Source organism: Hypomesus transpacificus, chromosome 3, assembly GCF_021917145.1.
Source record: "Hypomesus transpacificus isolate Combined female chromosome 3, fHypTra1, whole genome shotgun sequence".
Lineage (NCBI taxonomy): Eukaryota > Metazoa > Chordata > Actinopteri > Osmeriformes > Osmeridae > Hypomesus > Hypomesus transpacificus.
In genome coordinates this window covers 6,436,272-6,464,034 of record NC_061062.1, presented here as the reverse complement: position 1 = coordinate 6,464,034, position 27,763 = coordinate 6,436,272, and the positions used below count along the sequence as shown (strand labels likewise).

General features: G+C 51.9%; 1 protein-coding gene across 6 annotated transcripts; it reads left to right on the top strand.

Annotated features, from left to right (window-relative positions):
• Positions 1–601: 601 nt before the first annotated feature.
• Positions 602–27,376, top strand: numb (NUMB endocytic adaptor protein). Of its 6 annotated transcripts, none has more exons than XM_047018435.1 (11): positions 602–754; positions 13,300–13,436; positions 15,635–15,709; positions 20,493–20,525; positions 21,176–21,250; positions 22,390–22,530; positions 23,170–23,371; positions 23,708–24,007; positions 24,235–24,378; positions 24,676–24,807; positions 25,011–27,376. In XM_047018435.1, the coding sequence occupies exons 2-11, from the start codon at positions 13,311–13,313 to the stop codon at positions 25,772–25,774; spliced, it is 1,992 nt and encodes a 663-aa protein (XP_046874391.1). In that variant the 5' UTR covers positions 602–754; positions 13,300–13,310; the 3' UTR covers positions 25,775–27,376. The 6 variants fall into 6 exon arrangements, with proteins under 6 accessions (XP_046874391.1, XP_046874392.1, XP_046874393.1 ...); XM_047018436.1 differs by lacking the exon at positions 602–754 and adding an exon at positions 797–1,461; XM_047018437.1 differs by lacking the exon at positions 602–754 and adding an exon at positions 2,595–2,674.
• Positions 27,377–27,763: the final 387 nt, after the last annotated feature.

Sequence of the window (27,763 nt, the reverse complement as noted above, 5' to 3'; positions counted from 1 at the left end):
TGAATTGCATTCACTTTAAGAGAATCCAAAACGTTTTTTTGTTTAGTTGTAGACTGTGTGACACCATAGCCTACTCTTTGCATAATTTCTCTAAAATCGGTGTTATTTTTGTATGTTTGACGTTTGTTGTTCTAAAAATATGATTATAGATCACACGAATTCCATGGAAAAAGGTGGACAGAGAGAAACTCAACATTTCAGTTAAATTGTTGAACCTGAACTGATACATAAAGGGATACATATGGGACTTGCTTGATCCAAGTTGTGGATCTTGAATTTGCTTTTGGAAATAAGACAAAACTCAAACACGTGATGAAAAATGCATACGTTTCTTTTTCAATATTACAATATTATGTGTTGATCCAAGACGGATGTCTCTGAAAAATGATGAGTAATTAGGCTACACCAGGTATGGTGAACCGACTGGCACCAACGAGTTTATGAATTTACTGGCCAAGGTTCTTTGCACTTTGACACTAATGTATGTCTGTCATAGGTACTCACCAATCGAGCACCTGAGATTTCATTCCGATGTTGAATATATTATCCAATAGATATGGACAGGGGGCGGTCCGTTGCTAAGGGCGAGGTTTGGTTGAATCATCATCAGCACTACGACTCGCTACTAGCAGGTGAACCACAGGACTGCAAGTGGTGATTCTAAACACTTTTCTGGAATTTTAATTACATTGGCTCGGTTCTTTACGACAGGTGATAGCATATTACAGTTCCCGGACCGTGACGCTGACCCAAGGTACGTTTATGTTAGTAACATATGCTACACGTCTAGAAAATCAAGATGTTTAAGATACGTTGTTTTGGTGTTTTTGGATGTACGGCTCATTAGCCAGCCTAGCAGCGTAGCTAGCTAGCTTACTAGCGATAGCAAACTCGGCCAGCATTCATAGCTTCAGTGGTTGCGTCTATTTTGAGGGGCCAGCTAATCGTTTAAGGTATTCCAGTGAAATTGTAATCTCCATGCTGGAGATTGCTTGCTGAATCTATACATGTATATATACATATATATGTAATCGTGAGATGGTGGTGTATGTACGTATGTACTATCTGCATATGAAGGAATGTACTGTATGTAGCTGGCTAATTAGCTAGTGTATTAAAGACAGGATCCAACATTAGACTGACCAGCTCTATTTAAATTTCCCATGGAACGTTTGAGTGTTCCGTTTGAGGAAGTAGCCGAGCAAAGTTAGCGATCTTGCAGGTAAGCTAGCTAGTTGGCCTGAAGGAAAGACAGTATTGTATGGTAGAAACAATTTGTGCCTGGAAGATTTAACTAAGTCAATATGACACGGCACTAGCTAGGTAGCTTGCATTTTCAGCTTCTGCGTGCAGCTTAAAATTAGTCGGCTTCCTAGGCAGCCTAGCTGCAACATCAGAGACCAGTCAGCTCACGTTATTGTTAATCAAATCAACAAAGACGGGATTCCTAACGGTTGACAGGTAGGTATTAGTTCGAGATGCTAATAATTAGCCTTGTCTGACTGCTATAAACATACAAACTGCCTGATTGGGAGGTAGCGAACTTACACGTATCCAGAATAATTAACAGGTTAGGTTAGTTAGCTAGCTAGAGCTAGCAAGGTAAGGTTTATACCTGCCATTGGCAATACGTTCAATAGCTAACTGGCGGTGTGTGTTTAGAGTCCAAATATCCTTCGTTTTGATACATTGTTGCCTACCTGTAGTGCTATGCTAGTATACTGCAACGTTTACCTAATGGCAAATGCCATATTAATGTTAATATGCTCATGAAAATTGCTATGTAATCATTTGTCATGCTGTGAAAGCTGCTGTTACTAGCTAAATGTCTAATCAACAAATATAGTTTCCTAGCGTGCTCTGATTAAGTTTGACTGTTTGCTATTAATAGTCTGCCGAAATGAACACACACCAATAACAAATTGATTTTGTTGAAACATCCTGTTCAATCGTGCCCCTCGAATCCTGCCCCAGTTAGCAATTAGTGCCTCCTCTCTTCCGGCACTCTCAGTTAGAGATGGCTTGTTTTCACCCACTAGATGTATAAACCTGGATCTCAATCTCGGCTGGCCTCATTCTAAACAAGCAGCCTTCATATCAAAGGTTGTCTTTGAACGTTGAGGAGGGGCTGGGTGCTCTTCTCCATCAGAGGATGGCAGCATGGCCGGGTTGGGTGCGTAGAAGTTGACACCGTGAGAGTTTTCTGTGGCGGGGTATTGTTCGGACAGTAGGCCTCTTTCCTGGCCAAGCTCCATGCACGTGACACGTGGGTGATGCAGCACCTGGACAGATCTGCCTGCTCTGCTCTGGCCTGGCACCACGTTGAGCGAGTTTGCTTCAGTTCAATCCGACGGCCCTGGGGGTGACCAGACCAGGGTCTTACTGAGAGCTTAAGGTGAGGAGGGAGGAGGCCAGGGACGTGTGCGTGTGGATTAAGGCGGACCTGCCTGTCACTCACCTGCCTCGCCTGCAGCCGTGTAGGACTCCATGGGGGCTCCATCCTGTCTTCTTCTCAGAGCTCTTTTCACCAGGTCACAGCGGCGACAGCTTCACCGATGCCCACGGATCAGGCGCTAGAACGGACCTAAACCCGCAGAGAAGACGAGGAAGAACCCCCCCCCCCCAATAACTCTCTCAGAGAGGAAGAATGGGGAAGTGACCTGAAGTGGAGCAGGTCAGTGAGGGCCCTCCAGAGACGGCTGGGCCTGTCAGGGTCTGTGTGGGTGCCCTCTCCCCCAGCTGGGCTAACCTGGGGGGGGGTAACATGTTTCCTCTGAGTGGGTGTCAGGTTGTGGTGGGGGCAGCTCTGTGGGAGAGCGTTTGACTGCAAGTTCCACCCCACTCCCCTGCACAGTACCTTGCTCTGGATAAAGGCATCAATGAAGACGATGCATGAATTCCATGGTTATAAGAATCCGCACAGCCTACATATAGGCCTAAGTCTATGTGATACAGTAACTACTGTATAAGTACCTATTACTAGGTCATTTGCATCAAACCAGAACCACAAGTTCTATCGACATACTCTGGTTTTTCTATACAGGGACTCTGAATAGCCGCTTTTGTATTGTCCCTGCGGGCCGTTGGTTAGCATCGCGTCCTCTGTCGCTGGCCTCGCTCTCCGCAGCGCAGCCAGCTACCAAGTAGGTCTCCTGGCAGCGCGGCCCACGGGGTCTGCTGCCGCGCTCTGCTCCAGCGCCCACCAGAACAGCCGTCAGGTCTCCGCACCTGACACAGCGCAGCGCCGACACATCAATACCTCCCACAGAGGCGCTGCAACGCCAGGAGCCTTATTCCGATTTTTCTTGACAGAGTAGGCAATAATTTTTTTCAGATTATTTTTTATTTTTTGAGCAAGTCAGCAACCTGTTTTTTTTCTTTTTTCTTTAAAGAACAAAGCGTCTTCTATCGAGCATTTTCTGCGCTCATCCAACCCCTCTTAATGCAGTTGTAGGCCTGCCCTCTGAGAGGAGGGTGTCTGGGAGCTTTAATGAGGTCCCGGGTGGCTCGGTGCCTCTCGCTGGCCTGGCCCTCTCAGCCGTGGGGGATGTCGTTCTGAGGAAGGGACCGGCTTGTCTTTCAGGCCCTGTCTCTCTGTGGACGCTCCGGCGCTCTGAGGCTTCATTGTCAGCAGGAGAGCCCTGGCCCCTATGTGGAGACACCTGAGCCCCGTGCGGTGGAGAGACTCATGCTTTATTCAGCCTGCTGATCTCTGCTTTAATGAGGAGTGACCCACGCCCAGTCCCAGCCTCACTCAGCCCCAGGCCTACCCCAGGCCCAGGCCCAGCCTCACTCAGCCTCAGCCCCAGGCCTACCCCAGCTCCAGTGTCACTCAGCCCTAGCCTTAGCCCAAGCCTCAGCTCCACCCCCAGCCCTCCCCACACAGCATGGAGAGTCTAGATCAAGGCCCTCTGTCCTCGCTGTCTTATCACATAAGTCCAAGGACTGATATGACCTGTTGCCTGTGTGTGTGTGTGTGTTATAACCAGCACCTCATGAACCTGCTGTCCATCCCTCAGCAAGGTAAGAAGGCTGACTGATTAGGCAGGACGAAGTGTCTCTCCTGATTCTCCTGTTGGCCTCCACTGGCTGTCGGCCTCATCGCCATGACTGCGCGTGATATCGCCACGGATCCTGTTCCCTGGTAACGGCGGTGGTTGCCGGGTGATGCAGTGATGAGAGCATTTGACCCAGCCGTGCAGCGCATGTTTCACTCCGAGAGCGGTACCTCTCCTCCCCCTCCTCCTCCTCCTCCTGCTCTTCTTACTGCTTCTCTCTCTTTCTCTCTCTCTTTCTTTCTGGGTTTCTGGCGCTCTCTCTCATTCTCCTGTTCGTCCTCTCCTCCTCCTCCTGCTATTCTTCCTCCTCCTCTGCTCTCTCTCCTCTCCCATTCACCGCTCCGCCCTTCCTGCAGCCTGGCCTCGGGCCAGTGTGTGTATATAAACACACCGGCAGGCTATCTCACCCGTCCAGACGCAGTCCAGTCATGAGCCCCCGCCGGGGTTTCGCTGAGTCATGTTCTGTTCGGAAGCTCCACCTGGACCGGAGCACTGTGTTGTGTAACAGACGAGTCTGGTCCAAGCCCCGTCGCCCAGCCAGCCAGCCAGCCAGGCGGCTCCAGGCTCTGTTAGATAACCAGGTCCCGCCTGCTCTATGCCAGAGCCATATGAGACACTGCTACTGACCGCCGACAGGAGGGCTAGGGTGGGTTTGTTTTGCCGCAGGGCTCAGCAGAGGGCAGGGAGGCGAGCTGGCGTGGTCATCTGAAAGGGGGACTGGCAGTACTCCGTGGGGAGGGATGGCGAGCTCGTGAACAGGTTTGACTTGTCGCAGGCGGGGCTGACGGGGTGGGCGTGGCCTCGCGGAGCGGGAGACATGGCTCTGCCGCTCGCCCGTTTTACGAGTGTAATGGGGGCGCTCCCGCGCGCGTGCTGTATTTCAGCAGTCCGCACTCTCCCAGATGAGCTGAAGTCAGGTAGAAAGAATGTGGATTCTGTTCCTGGCAAGGAGGAGAGGAGGGTGGGGAGGGGGGAGAGGGGGGGAGGTTCGAGGAGAGGTGGGAGAGGGGGGGGAGGGGGAGAGGAGGGGGGTTGTTTCCTGTGTGTTGCGTCAGGGTGCAGCAAGGCCTGCCTCCAGCACTGCAGTCTTTTATCTGAGCCACACGGCCGGAGGTGTGTGTGTGTGTGTGTGTGAGATAGTGTGTGTGTGTGTGTGCACATGGTGGCCATATCTTTAGAGTTCTCTGTCTTTGGCTTCATTTCTCTCTCTTTCACACACTCTCTCTCACACACACACACACAGCCTGAGCAGGCGGAGGGAACCGTCCGGCTTGTCCCGAGTGCCACAGTGCTGAGTTGGCAGCACCAGAACAATGTGCCTGCTGTGCCAACCGTCCCAGGCCGCCCTCACACCACATTCAGGGAGGGTCCTTTGCAGGGCTGGGTAGAGAGGCCCCCCTTGCAGGGCTGGGGTAGGAGCTGGAGTGTCCAGTCTTTAGTCGGCATGCAGCGTGCCAGGCCTGTCAGAAGTACCGGTCAGTAATTGGGGGCCTGGGCTCAGCCTCATCAAAGCAGCCAGGCTGACAGTGGGGCCTGGCCATTATCCAGCCTCTGTTCTGCACTGTCTCCCTGCTGGCCTGCCTGTCTGCCTGACAAATGAAGTAAACAGGCGAACAGCAGCAGAAAGAACATGGTGATGTCACTTCCTTGAACCCAAACCCCCCCTCTGCCCTCCGGTCATGTGATGCAAAATCTTCCTGGCTGGCGTATCTGTCACAAGTCATCATCATCCTCCTCTTCCACACAGCAGATCCATTGAGTAAAAAGCTTGTGTGTGTGTGTGTGTCAGTCACTACCACAGGCCTTGTTGTTGCTCAGGTGGCCTGACTGGTTTTTCTGGCTGTGTGACGCTCTGTCTCCTGTTACTGTTAGCTAACCCTACCTAGCCCCTGTTTTAACCCCCGCTAGCGCCTACGGCATTCTGGGAATCTCGAGTTGTCTGTACATGTGAGGATTCTGGGAATAGGAGTTTCACGTATGCTCCAAACACGCTCACACCTTAATCGAAACCAACACACGGGCGGGCACACAGTGCTTCGCACGTGCACACACACACACACACACACACAGAGCCCATGGTGCCTGGTGAAAGGAAGTGTTGGGAGTTTTCAGTGCCTTCCCTGGCCGTTTCAGTGTCGTCCAAGCACCGTGCCTGTGTGCGTGTGTGTGCGCGTGTGTGTGTGTGTGTGAGCAGCATGTTTGCTCTGGGACGTGTGAGGAGCTGGTCTGTGGTCAGCTGGTATGTCTGTCCTCCCAGCAGGAGCTTCCTGTTCCCCTCCATCCTGTCACCACTCCTGCTCCTGCTCAAACACAGCTCCCCCCCAGACACACACACAGACACACGCTCGCTGTAGCATCTCAACTCCAGACTACATCCACCCCCGTCACCCCGGTCCGATCCACACTCCTGGCTGGCTCATCGTTTTAATCCCGTCGTTAAGTTGGACGACGTTGTAAACGTCGGGACGTTATCCGGATGTTCTCGCGCCGGTTCGGGAAGCTGGTCCTGCGCAGGGAGCTCGTGATGAATGAGTGACAGGGGCTGCTCCTCCAGTTGGCCTGTGTGGTCAGCGTAGAGCTCGGCCCCGTCACGTGGCCGGACACAGCCGGGGTGTGGACCAGGGGTGACTGGAGGACCTGAAGCCCCAACATGGTGTGGCTTTACTGGGTACTGGAGATGTGTGGGGGTGGGGGTGGGAGGAGGCTGTGGTCTGGGCTAAGTCCTTTTAGTAGGGAGCTTGCTCTAGGAGAGAGGGCATAGGGACATGCCCGCTAACACACACACACACACACACTCTCTCACGCGCCCACACACACAAACAGACCGAAGACAGCGAGGAACAGTGATGTGACCCACACTGTGCGTAGAGCAGCACCCAACGCCATTTGAGGAGAAAAGCCCCTTAACACGGGGCCCGTTTGGAGATCAAACCCCCTCTCCCCTTCCAGCTGTTCCCCCTGCCGAGTCAGTCTGGTCTGGTGACGGGTGACTCATTAGCCTCGCTGGGCCCGTCCCCAGGAGGATTAGCACGGGGTGGGCCAGGGCAGGGTGGACGTCGGCTGGAGGAAGGTGGACGGTCGTCCGGGCTGAAGGGGTTGGGGTTAGGCTGCTTGTGCCCATGGGCTTTCACTGGCTTCGGGATGAGGAGGAGGACTAGAGAGGCCGGCTACCTTGGAACGGAACTGTGTGTGTGTGTGAGAGCGTGGGAGAACGAGAGAGACAGAGAGAGAGAAAAGGGTTTGTGGGAGTAATTGTGGGACGTGGAGAGGGGGAGGGAAAGGGATTGTGTGTATGAGGTGGGGGGGGGGGGAGGGAGGGGGAGAGAGAGTGAAGTTGAGGGAGGAACAGAGGGTGAGGGTGCAATGGAGCGTAGGTAAGAGGGAGAGAGAGAGGGTGAGTAGTGTCTCAGCAGCAGAGGAGGGTAGGGTGAGGATGAGCGAGAGAGAATACTTTCCCATTCCCAGTCATCTTTTTCATCAGTTTTATTCATGCTATGCAATGGCTATTAGAATGAGCATTGTGTGTGTGTGTGTATAGATACAGAATGTGCTCGTAGATGTAGCCTACATGTATGTTTGTAGGATGTAGGTGTACTATAAAGTATGTTCTCTTTGGCATGTTGTTGTTGCTTCACTGTCGGCTGCTTTGGCAACATTGTGTAACCTGAACATTCATGCCATTAAAGGATATTGAATTGAGAGAGACAGTCAGGAGCAGGGCAGGGTGGGTGGGGGTGGGGGGGGTTAGAGAGAGAGAGAGAGAGAGAGAGAGAGAGAGAGGGAGAGAGAGAGAGAGAGAGAGAGAGAGAGAGAGAGAGAGAGAGAGAGAGAGAGAGGAGAGAGGGAGAGAGGGAGAGAGGGAGGGAGGGAGGGAGGGAGGGAGGGAGGGAGAGAGGGAGAGAGGGAGGGAGGGAGGGAGGGAGGGAGGGAGGGAGGGAGGGAGGGAGGGGGAGGGGAGGAGGGAGAGGGAGAGGGAGAGGGAGAGGGAGAGGGAGAGGGAGAGAGAGGGAGAGAGGGAGAGAGGGAGAGAGAGAGGGTGGGGGAGCAGAGTAGCTGATTACATCCCAGGTTTACACAAAGCCTCAGTGTTTCTGGACAGGGTCAAGGCCCCTGTGCAGAGAGGGGCTGCTGGACCTGTCTGACTGGTTCACTGGCTGACTGGTTGGCTAGCTAGTTAGCTGGCTGGCCGGTTGGCTGTTTCTGGGGAGCTGCTACGTTGCTCAACACCTACAGGAATAGAATCACACAGAGAGGTGTGTCGAAACACCCCCTGCCGACACACACTCACACTCACACTCACACACACACTCACACACACACACACTCACACACACACACATGCATATCACACATGCATGTGCTAACACACACACTCAACACCAAATCTTTATCTCTGTCTAGGAGCCCCCTGACCACTTTGAGGAGGAGGAGGGGGGGGGGGGGGGGTCTGTCGGGAAGAGAGAGGCAGGGAGGGAGAGAGAGAGAGAGAGGGAGGTTCAGTAGCCTCCTGTTCCCACTGTTTCCTGCCTCTGGGCATGAAGAACCAACCATTCATACCAACTCACCCTCACTCTCTCTCTCTCTCTCTCTCTCTCTCTCTCTCTCTCTGTCTCTCTCTCTGTCTCTTTCTGTCTCTCTCTCTCTCTCTCTCTCTCTCTGTTAGTCTCTAGCCCTGCTCTGCCCTCCTACGTTCTTCCGCTCAATTTTCATTTTCCTTCAGTACTCCGTCTGGGTTTGTGGTATGTTAGCCGTTTTTTTTTCCAGCCAAATTCTTGGCGGTCCAATCAGCGAACAGAGGGGAGTGGCTGAGAACGATGACGTTGATGTCATGCGCTAGTTTGAGTTGTAGTTCAGTAATGGTGGCGGAAAAAGATGCGAGCGAAGCCATTCGGTCCGTTGTGGCAACGCTGCCTACCGTTGAACAGTTTCTCTCCCCGTTTTCAGCTCAGGTTTTGTAAAGGTGGAGCCAAACCTGACCTAGCTACGTCACAGTGACCTATCTACGTCAGACCACAGACGGTTGCATTCTGTTACTCAGCTGGTATGATGCAAAGACAAAGGAATTAACACATAAAACACTCAGAAACTGCAAGTAGGTCTGTTCTGGTATCTGCAATTGATTTAGCTAGTGTTGCTGTTGTTGTTAAATTCGAGGGGGCGGAACTTCAGCTCCTTCAGGCGGACACGCCTTTTCTCACGATTTCAAAGCCCAATTTAACATACTTGTCAGTGTTTTTTTTCATTAGAATTTGGATGGGTAGTTGACAAAATGTCACTTCAGCATCTTTAAGGCTTGTCAATGGAGCAAGCCCAGACTCTCTGTACAAATGAAATGGATGAGTCTGGTAGGACCAGGCTAGTTTTTCTCCCCCTCTCTCTCTCCTGTCTCTCCTCTGGGGTCAGTAACTGTGTTTTGCATCACACAGGGCAGCATAGAGGCGTTCCCATCAGCAGTTCTACTGACTGGTTCTCCACTAGCTCCGACTGCTGTTTGCTGACTGGTACTCCAGTAGCTCAGAGTGCTGTTCACCGACTGGTTCTCCACTGGCTCAGTGCTTTTTACTGGCTGTTTCTTCACTACATTTACATTTAGTTATTTAGCAGACGCTCTTATCCAGAGCGACTTACAGTAAGTACAGGGAGGGACATTCCCCAAGTGTCGGGGAATCGATCCGGCAACCTTCTGATTACTAGCCCGACTCCCTCACCGCTCAGCCATCTGACTCCCTTAGCCCACTAGCTCAGTGTGATGTTTACTTGGCTTAAAGACTGCTGTTCCTTCCCAGTGTTCAGCCTTTCAAGTCATGCTGTGATTAGTGGTAATTAAGAGTGGAGTGAAGCTGGGCTCTGGTGTTCCAGAAGCACATCATTCTCTCCCCAAAACCCCGGTGAGGGATTTCCATTCTGTCAGACCTGGTGACTGACTCCCTGCTGAGGTAGCATGTTCCCACTTCATGTCTCTGGTTCACTGCTCCAACTCTGACCACCAAAACACTGAAGTAGGCACTTCTGGTGGACTTACTGTATGCACTATCCATACGTCACTTTGAATAAAAGCGTCTGTAAATGAATAACTGCTGTAACATTTACATTTAATCATTTAGCAGACGCTCTTATCCAGAGCGACTTACAGTAAGTACAGGGACATTCCCCCCGAGGCAAGTAGGGTGAAGTGCCTTGCCCAAGGACACAACGTCATTTGGCAATGCCGGGAATCGAACCAACAACCTTATGATTAATAGCCCAACTCCCTAACCGCTCAGACATCTGACCCCCCATCTGACCCCCCCATCTGACCCCCCATCTGACCCCCCATCTGACCCCCCATCTGACCCCCCATCTGACCCCCATCTGACCCCCTCTAACATGGAATGAGAGCAGTGTTGGAGTGTCTGGACTGCTCTGTTCTACACAGTGCAGCTTGTCAGTGCATCTTTCACTCCCTGTCCATGTGCTTGTGGCATGCCGGCACACTGCCGCCCCTCAGCAGGAAGGTCCTGGGCTCGATTCCCGCTTGGGGCCTGTTGGTGCCCAGGTGGACTATCTCCCCGGCCTTCCTGTGTGGAGTTTGCATGTCCTCCCCATGCTCACATGGGCTCCCTCCCCACTGGCCTCCCTGGGACTGGCGACAAGGCTGAGATAAAAAATGGATCGTTTTTTTTTCTTCTCTCTCCCTCCTGTCCGATCTGGCTAGTCTGGTGGTCCAGTGTAAAGCTGTCTCACATGACCAGTCGTTCCCCAAACCCCCCCGCCCCCCAGTAGAGCAGACCCTCTACACACACACACACACACACGCACACATTCAGACCTACGCACATGCACTGGAACATGCATGCACGCACACATGCACGCTCAGATCTATGCACACAGATGAAAGGGCTGTTAGAAGTGCCGGGACAGCCACACATGCTCACTAGGTTTAGCTCAGTGGTTCGAGCGTTTGATGGCGGATCAAGAGGTTGCCGGTTCGAAACCCCCAGCGCCTGTAAAAGCCATCACTGTTCTTGGTGTTTTCTGTTATGGATATGCATATGTCATCTAGAAATGGTGGGGGGGGGGGGGGCACAAGATCCGGTTTCCCTCTTTCCTCCCCAGTCTCCTCCCTCCTCTCCTCTTCCCTCCTCTCTGCAGTGACAGTCTCCTGTCTAAAGCCTGCAGTAAGCTGAGACATGATATGACCTAAATAAATGTGTGGTGTGAGGGAGAGGGGAGGGCGAGCGAGCGTGAGACAGAGGCAGGGAGAGGCCGCGTCTTTCTCCTCCCTGTCTCGTCTCCTCGCATCACCGTGTCGTTGCCCGGGGCAGCATATGGAACAGGTGTCTGTTGAGCATGGAACATGTCATTCCAATTAGACACACACACACACACTTTCACCTGTGCATGCACTGACCCCGGGGTGTGTGTGTGTGTGTGTGTGTGTGTGTGTGTGTAGAGGAGGGGTCTGGTTTGATCAGTGGTGTGTGTGTGTGTTGAAACTTCAGCCTGTGAGACAGAGATAAGAGCTGCTGTGTGGACTTTCTCCTGGAGCCAGGACTGGTGCACACACACACACACACACACACACAATGACAAGTGTGTATATATACACACACACACACAATGACTAGTATACACACACAACACGTCTGGTACACACACAGACACACACACACACTCACTATGACTGGAACACACACACTGCACCCCCCCCCCCCTCCCACTCTCTGCTGTGTGACAGTCAGACCTGCAGGATTAAAGGCTCTAATTCCACCAGATCCTCATCAACTGAGAAGTTGGTACAACTCTGTGAGGCTGCTTTTTTACAACTCGTTAGTCAAGGAGCAGGCTCACATGGTCTCAGAGGGGTGGGAGGGGTGGAGCTTAGGGGGGGTAGAGAGAGAGAGAGTAGGGAGAGAGAGAGAGAGTGAAGAGGAGGGATGCAGTGCGGGCTTTCTCTGTTGTGTTGGCTTCTCCAGATAGCAGTCAAGGCTATAGTGTGGTTGCCTGGTCAGAACAGAACTGTTAATACTTCCTGTGTTATCTGGTAATGACCTCGCTCTATCTCTCTCTGGTCTGTCTCTCCCTCCACACAGCAGCAGAACATTTATTCAAGAGCTTTATTGGCATGTTAAGTGCAGTGTATTGCCAAAGCAAACAGTGTACAGTATGAACAGTTTGCATAAACCAATAGACTCGCTGTATGAACTCTGTCTCTCTCTTTGTTTTCGCTCTGTGTCTGTCTGGCTATGTTCACACTGCAAGCCTTCATTCTCAATTCCGATGTATTTATCAGATCCGATTTGTAGGCGATGTGTTCACGTTGTCATTTTAAATGGGGCCCATATCAGAGTCCAGTGTGAACTGGTCGTCGGTCCTGAACTGCCCCGCATGCGCAAAAGAACGAAAAACAGCCTCCTCACACGCAGGACGCCCTCACACCTGTTAACATGGAGGTCAGGACGAACGTTTTCAAGCCTTTTTTTTGGCTGCTTGTTCGTGTCAGAGGTGAGTGTGTATGCAGAGTCGGACCCACGACTGGTGGCATCGTGACTCCCTAACCTCTACCACCCAGCCTGCCTCACCCAGTTCTGTGTGGAGGAAGTTCTGCTGTGTGGAGGAAGTTCTGCTGTGTGGAGGTAGTTCTGCTGTGTGGAGGTAGTTCTGCTGTGTGGAGGAAGTTCTGCTGTGTGGACGTAGTTCTGCTGTGTGGAGGTAGTTCTGCCGTGTGGAGGTAGTTCTGCCGTGTGGAGGTACAGCGCAGAACTGTGACGAATGTCGATCAAGGGTGATTTAAATGTTCAGACTGGGGGTCGCATTGCCAAATGTCAGACTTGCATCCAATTTAAAGCCACATATGAAAGTGGACCGTATCTGATTTTGAAAATGTCAGATTCAATGCGATTTGGGCTTCTCACACTGTCATCCAAGTAACAGACCTGTGTCACATGAGGATATGGGCCTCATTCAGCTCCAGTGTGAACATAGCCTCTCTCTGTACCGCTCCCTGTCTGTGTCTCTCTGTCATGTACTTTTTAGTAATTTACGCTCTTATCCAGAGCGACTTGCAGTAAGTACAGGGACATTCTCCCAGGGGCAAGTAGGGTGAAGGGCCTTGCCCAAGGACACAACGTCATTTGGCATGGCCGGAAAACGAACCGGCAACCTTCAGATTAATAGCCTGATCCTCTAACCGCTCAGCCATCTGACCCCCCCCCCCCCCCCCCCCCCCCCCGTGTCATGCTCATGGTCTCTCCCTCCCCAGGAGGCTGTGTAATGAACAAGCTACGCCAGAGTTTCCGGAGGAAGAAAGACGTGTACGTGCCCGAGTCCAGCCGGCCGCACCAGTGGCAGACTGACGAGGAGGCCGTCCGCACGGGCAAGTGCAGCTTCGCTGTCAAGGTAACACACACACACTGCCCCCTCTCTCACACACACACACACCCTTCTCACATATACACACACACAGTGTTTCCTTTAGGATTTTTGGGTGGCAGGTCTGTCCGAACACCCCCCCCCCCCCCCTCCCCCCCAGCCGAGACAAAGTTCACTATATTTCGGAGCAGGTTAATGTAGTATTCAACATATTTTTTTTCCTATTTCCTCTAAAGCAATGAGGTTAGGCTACTTAAAGACGACCCTTCCACTCATAAAGTATGTTCTCAATTGCTTAAATGCTGCCAATTAATAATTGACGTAAAAAACGTATTGTAAATGGTCAGTAGCCTAGCTTATCGATTAAGGTTGGCCACTCTAAAGCACATGTACACTGCCTGCTTAATTTGATCTTGCCATATAGGCTAAGCATTGTGTAGCAAATAATAACAATAAACCCACTATTAATTACATTATCTTAATGCGGTGTGACTACTTTAGTAATAATGCACCTAAAATACAAACGTGAGCAAGGGCGTTCAGCAATCGCTATCGAATCAACAGCCACGTGCAATTTAGCTAGCAGGTGAAGAATACAAACAACGAAAATCACCACCTAACTTCATTTTAATTTGCAAGAACTGTAAACTAATACAGTAACAGGCTTAAATGAACGGACAACATCAGTTCTACGACTTACAGTTCTCAAGGACGCCCAGTGGCACGTGGGCCTGCTCGCACATGCACTCAAACAATCACTGCTGATAGACGCCTTTTGTACAGCCTTATTTCTGATACCGTGGCGGCAGAGGAAACACTGACACACAAACACACACACACCTCATACACACACCTGCTCAGACACACACACACACACAGGCATATTCACATCCTCTGGGTGTTGGGAGGGTGTAGAACCAGGACTAGTGTACCAGACAGACTAGATGAGCTCCACAGTGTGGTGATACCCCACACCACCAAACACTGCTTCCATAGAACACCTCTTCTTTCCATGTCACTGGCCCTTTGTAACGCACGCTCACACACACATCATATTGTAGGTATCAGAGCAGGAAGGTTAGGAGAGGGGGGACTCTGGAGTTTCCACTAGTGTGTAATACAGAAGATGACTTGGCTCAAGGAAGGTTGTATTGGTCAACTGTGTGTGTGTGTACGTGCGCCCGAGATTCCTTCCCTTTTTATAGGTTGTCTTCATGTCGTCTCATCTCAGCACCTCCCACCTGCTCCCCAAAAACACCACCCAGCCTCTAACCTCCACCACCCAGCCGGCCTCATCCAGCCTCTAATCTCTACCACCCAGCCTCTAACCTCTACCACTCAGCCTGCCTCACCCGGCCTCTAACCTCCACCACCCAGCCTGCCTCATCCAGCCTCTAATCTCTACCACCCAGCCTCTAACCTCTACCACTCAGCCTGCCTCACCCAGCCTCTAACCTCCACCACCCAGCCTGCCTCATCCAACCTCTAATCTCTACCCCCCAGCCTCTAACCTCTATCACCCATCCAGCCTGTCTTGCTACCATGTTCCCTGGCTCTAGGCAGGTTGGTCTCCTCTCTGTAAGACGCTAGCTGTGCTGGCTCCTAATGCCCTCAGTATATTATCAAATGTAATCATGGGTTGGATGGGGGGGGGGGGGGGGGGGGGGTGCAAGACTGCAATAAAATCAATATATTAATGTAAAACATGAATAAGGTCACCTGAGGTCAAACTTGATGTACAGTTTAGGATTAACGCCGTATAATCGTAAATCCTTGTTTTTCTCCCTAAAGTGCTGAGGGTGTGAGTCAGAGGTCTGACATCAGGGCCTAAGTATAGCCTGGCGGGGGGTCACGGGCTGGGGTGGGGGGGGTCACGGGCAGGGCGTGTTCAGGAAGGGAGGGCTTCCCCTCTGGCCACCATGCACAATGGTCCCCACGGGGTGGGGGAGAGGGGGGGGAGCATGGCGTGGCACCTCAGTGACACGCCAGAGGGTGGGGGGGTATGAGGGAGGTGGGGTTGCTCCTTCCATCTGATGTGTGTGTGTGTGTGTGAGTAATAGAAAGAGAGAGAGGATGGGGCTCAGTCACAGTAGCAGCACAGGAGCCAGTCGCTCACTGACCTCACTCACTGACCAGGAAACCACCCACTTAAAACACTCACTCACTCCTCTCTCTATCCCTCTCTCTCTCTTTTCCCCTCCCTCCCTCCCTCTCTCTGTCTGCAGTACCTGGGCCATGTGGAGGTGGAGGAGTCCAGAGGGATGCACATCTGTGAGGATGCTGTGAAGAGGCTGAAGACGGTAGGTCCTTTGTAGATAGACCCTGCCTCATCTCCACCACCACCACCCCTCCCCCACCACCATCACCTTACCCTGGGGACTCACCCTGGAGTGACCCCCTCCCCCACTCCTCTCCTCCTCTCCTCCTGCTTCTGTGTGGAGGAAGTTCTGCTGTGTGGAAGAAGTTCTGTGTGGAGGTAGTTGTTCTGTGTGGAGGTAGTTCTGCTGTGTGGAGGTAGTTCTGCTGTGTGGAGGTAGTTCCGCTGTGTGGAGGTAGTTATGCTGTGAGGAGGAAGTTCTGCTGTGAGGAGGTAGTGCTGCTGTGTGGAGGTAGTTCCGCTGTGTGGAGGTAGTTCCGCTGTGTGGAGGTAGTTCTGCTGTGTGGAGGTAGTTGTTCTGTGGATGTATTTATAATAATGTAATTACAATGTGTCTCATTTACAAATAAATGCGTTCATTTAGTTGACACTTTTATCCAAATCAAAGTGCAGGAGGGATTTTGAACCTGTTTGACCCCTTGATCTGCAGTCAGAAGGTCTTATCACTGAGCTGTAGCCAACCCATCAACCTTGTTGTCTCTTCACACGTCTGCCTGTCAGCTCGGCAGGTAGACAGCATGTACTTCCTGTCTGTCAGCCCGGCAGATAGACAGCGTACGTACTTCCTGTCTGTCAGTCCGGCTTATCCTGTGTCCGTGCGTTCCAGAGGAGTTACGTAAAGCAGATTCCAGCGGAAGGAACAGGAAGCCATGGGCGATGGCTTCCTGCTTCTGACTGCAGTGACCCCCACCATTACCCCCCCCTCCCAGGGTGGACAGCACTGACCCCTCAGTGTGGACAGCCAGTGCAGTACCAGCACCCCTCCCCATGCTAGCTAATACCCTCTTGGTAACATGTTGTGATATCGGTATACGGGCGCCGGGACATCACCACCATCAACTCTGTCATAACAAGCTGCACTTGTGACTGGAATATGGGTAGCTGAGACTTAGCAGCATGTTCCTGGAGTTCTGAAGGTTGTCCATGAAGTCCTAGGATCAAAAAGGATGAGACACATTCACTTATCACCCATGAGCCTTTGAGAATGTTGCAGAAGCAAATAGATCCTGGACAGCACACTGGTGTCAGCTTTGGCTAACTGAATGCATTACGGTGGATGGCAAGATTACGGTAGCTAAATCTGGCCTCTAATTGGATTTGTCTACATAGTTTGTTGTCATCATGTGTAATTTCACTGGATTAGACCGGATTTCACTGGAAATACATTTTTGGAACAGATTGTGTAACTTTGTTTTACGATTGCTTGCCTGTTTTGTTTTACAAAGTGGAAGTTGTCTGTTTATAAGGTACACAAACAAGTAGCAAACATTCACCAAAAACACAAGTGTGCATGGTGGAAGAGAAAGAGCTAGAGAGCCTGGCACACATCCAGGATAGTCTCTCTAGCCTGGGACACATCCAGGATAGTCTCTCTAGCCTGGGACAGATCCAGGATAGTCTCTCTAGCCTGGGACAGATCCAGGATAGTCTCTCTAGCCTGGGACAGATCCAGGATAGTCTCTAGCCTGGGACACATCCAGGATAGTCTCTCTGGCCTGGCACACATCCAGGATAGTCTCTCTAGCCTGGCACACATCCAGGATAGTCTCTCTAGCCTGGCACACATCCAGGATAGTCTCTCTAGCCTGGGACACATCCAGGATAGTCTCTCTAGCCTGGGACAGGTGCTCCTGCGGAGGAAAACACAACCAGGCAGGTGTAAGGTCTGTCACACCTGCAGGTGTGGAGTGCTGTTTGGCGCAGACTTTAATCGGAGCTCCAGGCATTCCACAGTCCCCCACCACACACACACACACACACACACACACACACCCACATGTAAACATGTGGCCCAGGCCCTGAGGGCACGCTGTGTTATTGAGTTACCCTGCCGCTAACACGGACCACGGGACAAGACACGAACCAAGCGCACCAAAGAGTCACTCTGTCTCCTGTCCGTCTCCCCCGGTCTGTTCAGAGTCCCGGACCCTCATCCCTCTCTAATTAGATTTCCTGGGCCATAACGTAGCCTTCCCGCCTTCATCCGGCTGCGTGCGTTCCACCCTTAACTGTACACAGGCAGATGTGTTTGGATGGTGTCGGTTTATGAGTCTGAATGGTTCTGTAACTTGGCGTTTTGTGTATGTGTGGCCGTCCTGACCCCTGTACCCGTCTCCCAGGTAACCTGGTTGTGCACCCGTCTACCAGGTAGTAAGGCAGTTCTTTATAACCTTGACATATAAGTCCCAAACAAACACCTCCCCGTGCCTGCAATCCTCCCAGCATGCTAGCAGTCTGCAGGGGGCCAACGATCGTTTCCCCACTCCTCAGTGAACCCTGACTCACATAGAGAGGGGGGGGGGGGGGGGGGGGGGGGGGGTATAAGGGCACTGTTGCACCACCAACCTCCAGGCTGCCCTTTATCCCTGCAATGTCACTTCCTGTCAGCTTTGGCCCGTGCCCCTGTGTTGGCCAGGGAAGTGTGCTAATGGTGGCATTCCACTTCCTGTTTCCTGGCATGGCCAGCTTCATTTGGACCAGGGTCCTGTAGGGGGGTGGGTTGAGGAAGAAGTCACAGTGTTTGATGGTCTCCTTGCGTTCCTCCATGTTAGTCCTGATATCCTCATCGCCATCCCCCTTGTGTCCTAACCATATATCCATCATTATCTCTCTAAAGACCCTCTCACTAAAGACTAAAGACCTTCTCTCCAAGGATTAAAGACCATCTCTGAAGACTAAACACCTTCTCTAATGTTGGGTACACACTAATAGATTTTAAAAATCTTTTAAGATTTTAACAAAACAATCCTAGACTTAACCGTTTTGCTCCCCCCACACATCAGGATTTCTGATCGTAAATATATTGAATATTTACGATTCACAATCGGGGGGCTCCGACGTCCTTCCGAGCAGGTTCGGTCAGTCTTAACACACCTCACACCAAGGGAACATCTGATCAAATAATCTGCAGAACCATCAAGATCATCGGGACATTACCTAGGATTGTCGGAAGGGGGGGAAATCGGCCCGATGATCCTGTGGTGTGTACCCAGCATAAAGACCATCTCTAAAGACTAAAGACCATCTCTCTAAAGACCATCTCTAAAGACTAAAGACAATCTCTAAAGAGTAAAGACCATCTCACTAAAGACCATCTCTAAAGACTAAAGACCATCTCTAAAGACTAAAGACCATCTCTAAAGACAATCTCTAAAGACTAAAGACCATCTCTAAAGACTAAACACCATCTATAAAGACTAAAGACCATCTCTAAAGACTAAACACCATCTCTAAAGACTAAAGACCATCTCTCTAAAGACTAAACACCATCTATAAAGACTAAAGACCATCTCTAAAGACCATCTCTAAAGACTAAAGACCACCTCTCTTTGACCTGCTCCATCTCCTCCACTGGGCTGCTGCTCCAATGTTTCCTCTTTATTCCTGTATGTTGCCTGACTTGTGTTTTTTGTCTTCATTTGGATTGCATTTTTTTTGTCTCTTTAAGCAGGTTGTCCTCACATCCCTGTGACACACCCTAATGCCCCCCCCCAGCCCCACCCCCACCTCACCCAGACTAACTCTAGCAGTGTGCACCCCCACCTCACCCAGACTAACTCTAGCAGTGTGCACCCCCACCTCACACAGCGTAAATCTCGCAGTGTGAACTCTGACCACTAACCTCACCCAGACTAACTCTAGATGAATGAACCCTGACCTCACCCAGACTTGAGCAATGTGAGCATGTGTCTCTACTCTCTAATGCTGCCCCCTGCCTGTGGACACCATCTATAGCTGCTGTCCAATCCTGCTTGAACATGCTGCTGGTAGTCCTGCTTTGACATGCTGCTGGGAGACCTGCTTTATGATAATAATAATAATACATGTATTCATTTAGCACATGCTATTATTTAAAGCAATGTACAGAGGGGGATTTGTTACTTGATCTGGAGTCAAATGTTCTACGGAGCTACCAACCATTTATCATGCTGCTGACAGCCCCCGGCCTTACCCATGGGCAAAATCACGTCCCTTCTACCTGCTTGGCCCTGGTTCTTCTCTGCAGTGGCCTAAACCTGACCTTTGACCCTGTTGATCAATGGTGGTCGCTCTCTCCGACCCTACTCCCAGGCCCGGCGCTCTCTGCCGGCCAATCAGACAGCCAGCCAATCAGTGTTTGTCGATAACAGAGTGGCGTGTCTCACCATACCAGAATAGAAGACGTCATCTGGGATTATCTCCCGCTCCTGGATCCCTACCTTCTCTTCCCGGTCAGGCCACTTCTGATGAGGTCACAGCTGAGCCTGTAGTTCTGTGCCGCCTGGGGCCTTCTCCAGCCCTGGTGTGGTGGAGGTGGGGGACTGAAGCGTGTGTGGCCCAGCAGGGAGGCTTGGTGCTGGGCTGCAGGGTGCTCTGGGGTGGCTGGATGTCTAATCTGGGAGTGTGAGTGGTTTTTGGGTTCCTGCCAGGCTGGCTAGCAGAGTATCATGACTAACCTAGATCACCGCATTAATAATGGTTCTAGATGACCTCCCCCCCCCCTCAATTTGCCTTCATCACCTCACCGTCACCTCCCACCTCGCCACTCACTCATAACCAGGCTTCAAGTCCTCCCGCTCTCCCACCGAGAAACACACACACACACACTCATCTGGGCGCAGGATATTCCCAAAGCCCTCATCGGTAACAATCTCCTGCCTTGTCCCTTCCATTCCCCCTCCCACTTCCCTATACCAACCCCCCCCCCCCCCTTCCACCCCTTCCAGGACAGGAAATTCTTCAAGGGCTTCTTTACAAAAGTAAGTTGTGCTTTGTGTGTCTGAGTGTATTTTCCCTCACTGGTAACCCCTCACACTGTGATCTCGCTGGGGAACCCTCTGGGTGCCGTCTGGATGGGCCTGCTCTGTCCCAGCAGCAACAGACCACACCTGCATGTGTGTGTGTGTGTGTGTGTGTGTGGGGGGGGGGGGGGGGCACTGTGTGTTTGTTTATTTGGTGTGCGTGTGTCTCAGGTTTCCTCTACGAAACATGAATGGCAACATTTCTGTGTGTGTCTGTGTGTGTGTGGATGTCTCACCCATGTGCGTTTCCTTGTTGGGTTGGTTCAGCTCCGGGTCACTGCAGCGTGAGCGGGTCTCGTGTCACATCCTCTTCCTTCCGTCTTCTTCTTCTCCTCTGCCTCGGCGTGGCCACTTTCACAACACCCAAACTCATCAGCACTTCTCTTCTCTCTGACACACTGTTATTTTCAATCCTTTTCAGGCAGTGTGTGTGAGTAACAAGTGTGTGTGCGTGTGTGTGTGTGTGAGTGAGTGAGTAACAAGTAAGTGTGTGTGTCTTTCTAGGGCCGGGTGAGTCATTTTCAGCTGAGGGAGCTGATTGAAGAGATGTCTGGTTGGTTAAACTTGCTGTGTGTGTTCTCTAAGCAGTGTGTATGTGTTCTCTGCAGGCAGGGAAGAAGGCTGTGAGGGCGGTGCTGTGGGTGTCTGCAGATGGCCTCCGTGTTGTGGATGACAAAACAAAGGTAACGTTTCAAGTCTGAGCTTGGGGCAGGGCCGGATCCTGAGGCCTGATCCTGGGTCCTGAGGCCTGATCCTGGGTCCTGAGGCCGGGTCCTGGGTCCTGAGTTCCAATGGCCTGGGTCCTTCTCCTGAGGCCTGGTCCTGAGGCCTGGTCCCGAGACCTGGTCCTGAGTTCCAATGGCCTGGGTCCTGGTCCTGAGGCCTGGTCCTGGGGCCTGGTTCTGGTCCTGAGGCCTGGTCCTGAGGCCTGGTCCTGAGGCCTGGTCCTGAGGCCTGGGTCCTGGTCATGGTTCTAACCCTTCTATAGATCCAGAACCGGATGGGGTTCTGGGTCTCTGAATATGACAAAGCTGCGCCACTTTTCCTCCTAAGGCCTTTCTCTGCTCCATGACAGTGACCGTTTAATGGTTCCACTTTCACATCCCATTTATTATTCCTTACGACACAGTTAAACACTCCCATCTCACATGAACATGAAACTTAAACTTCTTACATGTTGTGCTGTGCTGCCCCCTGTCTTGCAGAAGTTGGCATTTCATCCTGATTTCCAGTCAGCTAAATGCTGTGGATAGTTAAGTGTTTGTAAGGGTGTTTTGAGTTTGATAGATTGATATTAATAAATATGATATGGATAGTTACAACCAGGAAATCGTTTTTTTCACAGTTTGATAAGAGATATTACTGCGCATCAACATGGATTATCAGTAAACGCGTTAATTCATGTAACATGTAAATACAATTCAAAGCATCTTTACGAAAAAATGCTGCAAGTTAACTTGCCAGAATTTCATTAATTGAGAAAACCCTTTGAATAAAGCTGAATCCAACAACTGTAACTGAAATGTCCCATTGATGTAACAATTCAATATTAAAGCCATAAACCACAATAGGGTGTGCTATATCGCCATTCTCCAATAACCCACGAGATGTGTTGGTCAACGACACAAGGCGCCTAACCCACGAGTGATTTGGAGATACACCCGCATTCATTTGCCTTTCATCCAAAGTGACGTACAAAGGGGGATTTCGACCTACAGCCCCTGGATCAGCAGTCACATTCTCTACCGCTAAGCTGTACCCATCCACCATGCTGATGGTGTGGTTGATGTTCTCTTGGTTTTTTTTCTCCCCCCATCAACAGGACCTGATCCTGGACCAGACCATAGAGAAGGTGTCGTTCTGCGCTCCGGACCGTAACTTTGAGCGTGCCTTCTCCTACATCTGCAGGGACGGCACCACGCGGCGCTGGATCTGTCACTGCTTCATGGCCATCAAAGACTCGGTAAGACATCAGCACCCAACACAAGGACGGCCTCCATCACGGCCTCGTTTGAATGAATGAAGGAACCTTTATTGTCCCGAGGGGAATTTGTTCTGCACCAAGAGCTTAAAAACAGAGATGCATTCAACACTGCAGACAGGACAGTACAGTGGATTAAAAGTGCACAATCATTCAAAAGTACAGCGAGACAATAAATGCCAGAAAAAATTCTACGAAGATTTGCCAACACAAGAACGGCCTCATTCACAAACACAAGAACAGCCTCCACCAGATACCAGGTCATCCAGCCCCCCTCCTCCCAGCCCTCCAGCCCTCCTCCTCCACCCCCCAGCCCTCCTCCTCCACCCCCCAGCCCTCCTCCTCCCAGCCCTCCTCCTCCACCCCCCAGCCCTCCTCCTCCACCCCCCAGCCCTCCTCCTCCCAGCCCTCCACCCCCCAGCCCTCCTCCTCCCAGCCCTCCTCCTCCACCCCCCAGCCTTCCACCCCCAGCCCTCCTCCTCCCAGCCCAACCCCCCTCCTCCCAGCCCAACCCTCCTCCCAGCCCTCCTCCTCCCAGCCAAGCCCTCCTCCTCCAGCCCTCTTCCTCCTCCACCCCCCAGCCCTCCTCCCAGCCTGGCTCAGCTCCGTGTTCTTCCCCAGGGAGAGCGTCTGAGCCATGCCGTGGGCTGTGCCTTCGCCGCCTGTCTGGAGCGCAAGCAGAAGAGGGAGAAGGAGTGCGGCGTCACGGCAACCTTCGACGCCAACAGAACCACCTTCACCCGCGAGGGCTCCTTCCGCGTCACCACGGCGACCGAGGCGGCCGAGCGGGAGGAAGTGATGAGACAGCTGCAGGAGAAGAAAGGTGAGTGTGTCCGGGATTCACTTCCTGTATGCCAGGAAGCATTCTGACGGCACGGAGTCCTGACTCAGGTCGTCACTGCAGCTGTGTTTCGACCAATCTGTCCACACAGATTGGGTGTACTCTGTTCTGATAGGCTACCGTTTAGCAATTTTGAAACATCTGTGCTCTGACTGGTCATACGCATTCATATACATTCTAAAGCTGAGCTTTACACAACATTTAGTCAATCATAACTTTTTACTCAACTTCTGAGTCCTTATTAATGGACGGAAAAATATGTCAGTATACTAGTGTACCCGTACACGTCCGATTCCTGAAGCTCTGATTCCCCCCCAGCCGAGACGGACGTCAAGACGTCACTTCCTGTGTCGGCCCCGAGCGTGCCTCCCTCCTCAGCCCCCCTCCAGGGGCCCCCCTCCCCCTCCTCGTCTCCCCCCCTGTCCGCGCACGGCCTCGGGCCCCAGGCCATCCCCCGCAGGCACGCCCCCGTGGAGGCGCTGGCCCGCCAGGGCTCGTTCCGGGGCTTTCCGGCGCTCAGCCAGAAGACCTCGCCCTTCAAGCGCCAGATGTCACTGCGCATCGGCGAGCTGCCGTCAACGATGCAGCGCAAGTCTGACTTCCCCATGAAGAACACGGGTGAGACCCGGCCCCAGCGTGTCTCTCTTTCTGTCTCTCACACACACACACACACAGGTCTGTTTAGCCCGTCTGAGGGCTTTCTGGTATGTCCGCGACAAGTTGTGTGTGCGTGTACATGTGTGTGTGCCTGTGTGTGTGTGTGTGATCGTGAGAATGCGTGTGTGTGATCGTGAGGTTGCGTGTGTGTGTGCGTGACAGCTGACGGCTGCTGTGTTGTGCTGCAGTGCCGGAGGTGGAGGGCGAGGGCGACAGCATCAGCTCTCTGTGCACCCAGATCACCTCGGCGTTCAGCGGGCCGCCCGAAGACCCCTTCTCCTCAGCGCCCATGCCCAGACCTGCCACCTCGCCCCAGTCTCCCGTCGCCCCAGGTAACCATGCCGACCCCGCCAATCAACCCCCCCCCCCCCCGCCCCCCAACCCTTTGTGTGAGCATGAGAGAGGGCTTGTGTGTGTGTGTGTGTGTGTGTGTGAGGATGCTTCTAAAGTCTTAGTCTGAGTTCATGCTTTTAACCTTTTTGTTTATTGATTTAATAATTTTTTATCTCCGTCACAACTATTAATCTACACATTTTCCATTGCATGTGAGCGATGTTTCTGTCTAACACTATCAGTCCACGACATACACCTGCTTGCCTATACTAGCTACCATCTCTTCTCTGCTGTAGTGAGTGGAACAGCGCCTGCCTTCCCTGTTGCTGCTGTAGCTAACCCCCCTGCCCTGCCCCCTCCACTGCCTGCCCGAGACACTAACCCCTGGGCCAAGACCCCAGCGGGGGCCCTTGCCTCGGCTCACCCAGGTAAGGAGTCCGGAGGGAGGCCCCCTGCCACAAAACCGTCCGACCCATTCAGTGTGTGTGGAGATTTGACATTTAATTTGGCACACAAATCGTGAATTAGACGGTGAAAGTACAGCAGATCATCAAGGATCAGACGTGCATTGTTCTCACAGTATTTCTGGGGTCCGAGTCATGGAACGTATGTATTCACCTTCTCATTCCAGCCGCAGGAGGCGATTGGACGAGCCCCGTGATCGTGGCCCCGCCCCCCTCGTCCTCGCCCGCACTGCCCTCCCACAGGCGCACGCCGTCAGAGGCCGACCGCTGGCTGGAGGAAGTCACCAAGTCGGTCCGTGCCCCCCAGCACTCACCCCTCCTGACCCCGGCCCCACCTGCCCCCCAGCACTCACCCCTCCTGGCTCCGGCCCACCACGCCACCCAGCCCTTCCCCGCCCCCGTGATGACAGCCCCCACCCAGGTGGCCTTCATGCCCCCCGCGGTGCCCCTGGTGCCCCCGCGCCAGCCCGTCTACCACCCCCAGCCTCCGGGTCCGTACCCCATGTCCAACGGGCTGGCCTATTCCCAGCCCAGTGTACCCGTGGTGGGCATCACCCCCTCCCAGATGGTGGCCAACGTCTTCGGCTCGGCCGCGCATCCCCAGCCCTACCCTCCCCCCCCGGCCTCGTTACCCGCGTACGACGGCCTCGCGCCCTGCCACCTCAGCCACTTCGCCAAGCCCCTCCCCCCTTCCGCCGTCATCTCCAGCCCCTTCCAGCCTCCCAACGGCAGTGTGGCCTTCAACGGCGCCGAGAGCTGGGCCTCCAGCGCTCCCCAGCCCCCCGCGGCCTGCCCCGCGGCCCCGCCCCAGGCCGACGCCTTCGAGGCGCAGTGGGCCGCCCTGGAGAGCCGCTCCCGCCAGCGCACCACGCCCTCGCCCACAAACCCCTTTTCCAGCGAGCTGCACAAGACCTTCGAGATCCAGCTATAGAGACTGAGAGCGTTGAGGGGAGGGGGGGGGGAGGGGGGAGGAGGGGGGGGGGGGAGGAGGCGCTGGATACACAGGCTGTAGCACTGAGCAGGAGGGGAGGAGGGGAGGATGGGAGAGGGGGAGGAGATTGAAACCCTGACCTCCCTCCCTCCTTCTCGTCTTGGTCCGGGGGCACAACCTGAGCAGAGAGGAGGAGGCGAGGCGGGAGAGGAGAGGAGAGGAGGGTGGGTCTTCTGCCCGTGCATCTCCAGGATGAGGAGAACGAGCCGCGGCACTCCCGGCGTGTCGTCCGCGTCTCTCCTCCCTCATGGTTGTTAGGCAGCTCCGGGCTGGCGTCGTCACGACCCTGAGGGGAACCCCGTTCCATCTCTGGAGACACCCCACCTCCTCCACGCCCTGCAGCTGCTCCCCCTGACCCTCCAGGTGCTGCTCACAGCGCCCCCTGCTGGCTGGAGGGGGAGTTCTCAGCCGCCTGGCAGAAGGACTGCAGCACTGTAGAGAACTGAGCTTCCAGACGACAAGCTCTCCTTCACCTTCAAAATCAGAAGGAGAAGAGAGAGAGAATGCCAAAATCTTTATTTTTATGCATTAAGTATATTTTAAATAGCTTTGGAATCTTTACAGAAGAGTTGTAAGTAATCTTGCCAAAGGCACAGGCTAGCTACAATGAAATGAGTGGATGTGTGTGCGTACAAGAGAAATGAACATATATTAGACATGAATATATATATATATATATATATATATGTATATCTATAAAGAATCTATACTGTGCACACAGCTCATGACCGTGCTGATTTGTAATGTGATGTAAAGAGAGATTGAGTGAAGGGACAGCTGTTTTACTATCTTTTTTTAAAATCTGTATTTTTCCTTTGTTTGGGTCCGGTGATTGGATGTGCATGTCACTGTAAATAGGTTATCATTGCTGCAACAATCACGGTGGAGCCAGCCTCGACTACCACTGATCTCCCCTCTTCAAGCCGTGGATTTGATTGTTTTTACTGGTGTAGTACTTTTCAGAATTCACTGAATTGTACCCCCCTGCACCGCATCTTAATTTTTCTTGTTGTGCGTCAACTTTTTTAAATTTTTTATTTTACGTGTCATCTGCCATTTTCCCCGTTTCATAGCGTTATTTGTATTTCATTTTTTTGCATTACATGAGTTGATCCTTCGGTTTTGCACAAGCACTAAAGTAGTGGATGATTTGGCCACACAGGTGATAATGATGACCAGGGGTCAAAGGCCGTGGCTGTGGGTAGGTTCGCCCTGAGGCTGCAGTACCACTCTGATCTCTGAACTTTATGTGGATCTGAGGCTTCGGTGGAAGGAAAGGAGGATATTCATTTGTTGGTCTCACTCTAATCTGTCTGTTGGTCTCACTCTAATCTGTCTGTTGGTCTCACTCTAATCTGTCAATCTGTCAATCAAACCTGTGAATATGATCTATTCTCTGATCTCGTTTTTCTCCATTTTGTAATTATTTCATTACTTTGTAATTATTTCATTACTTTGTAATTATTTCATTACTTTATTCCATCTCTTTAAAGAAATATTGAAGCTAAAAAGATTGAATAAATTGATGGTGGTAGAGGAAAACAGTGGGTCTTTCTTGCCTCTTCATGTGTTGTCTAATGACGACGTCACTCGCTCACATGTGACAAACAGTAGTCCTGCTGAATGAAATAAACTAATTTCTGGCTTGTATGAATTTGACTCTTAAGAAAATATTGAGGGATCTTTAGGGGTGGGAAAATAATAATAAATAAATATATGTGAGATTACAATATGTTGTGTTGCCAAAGGCAAGCACACCTTTTTAAATAGTATTTTTTTCGTTGCCAGAACAAGTGTACAAACATTCAAGTATATATATGAACATAAGATACTCTTAGTCAGATATTATATAAAGACAATATTGAAGTAAAACTAATAACAATTATAATTGATTGATTATAAAGTAATTATAAAGGTACAGGGGTTACA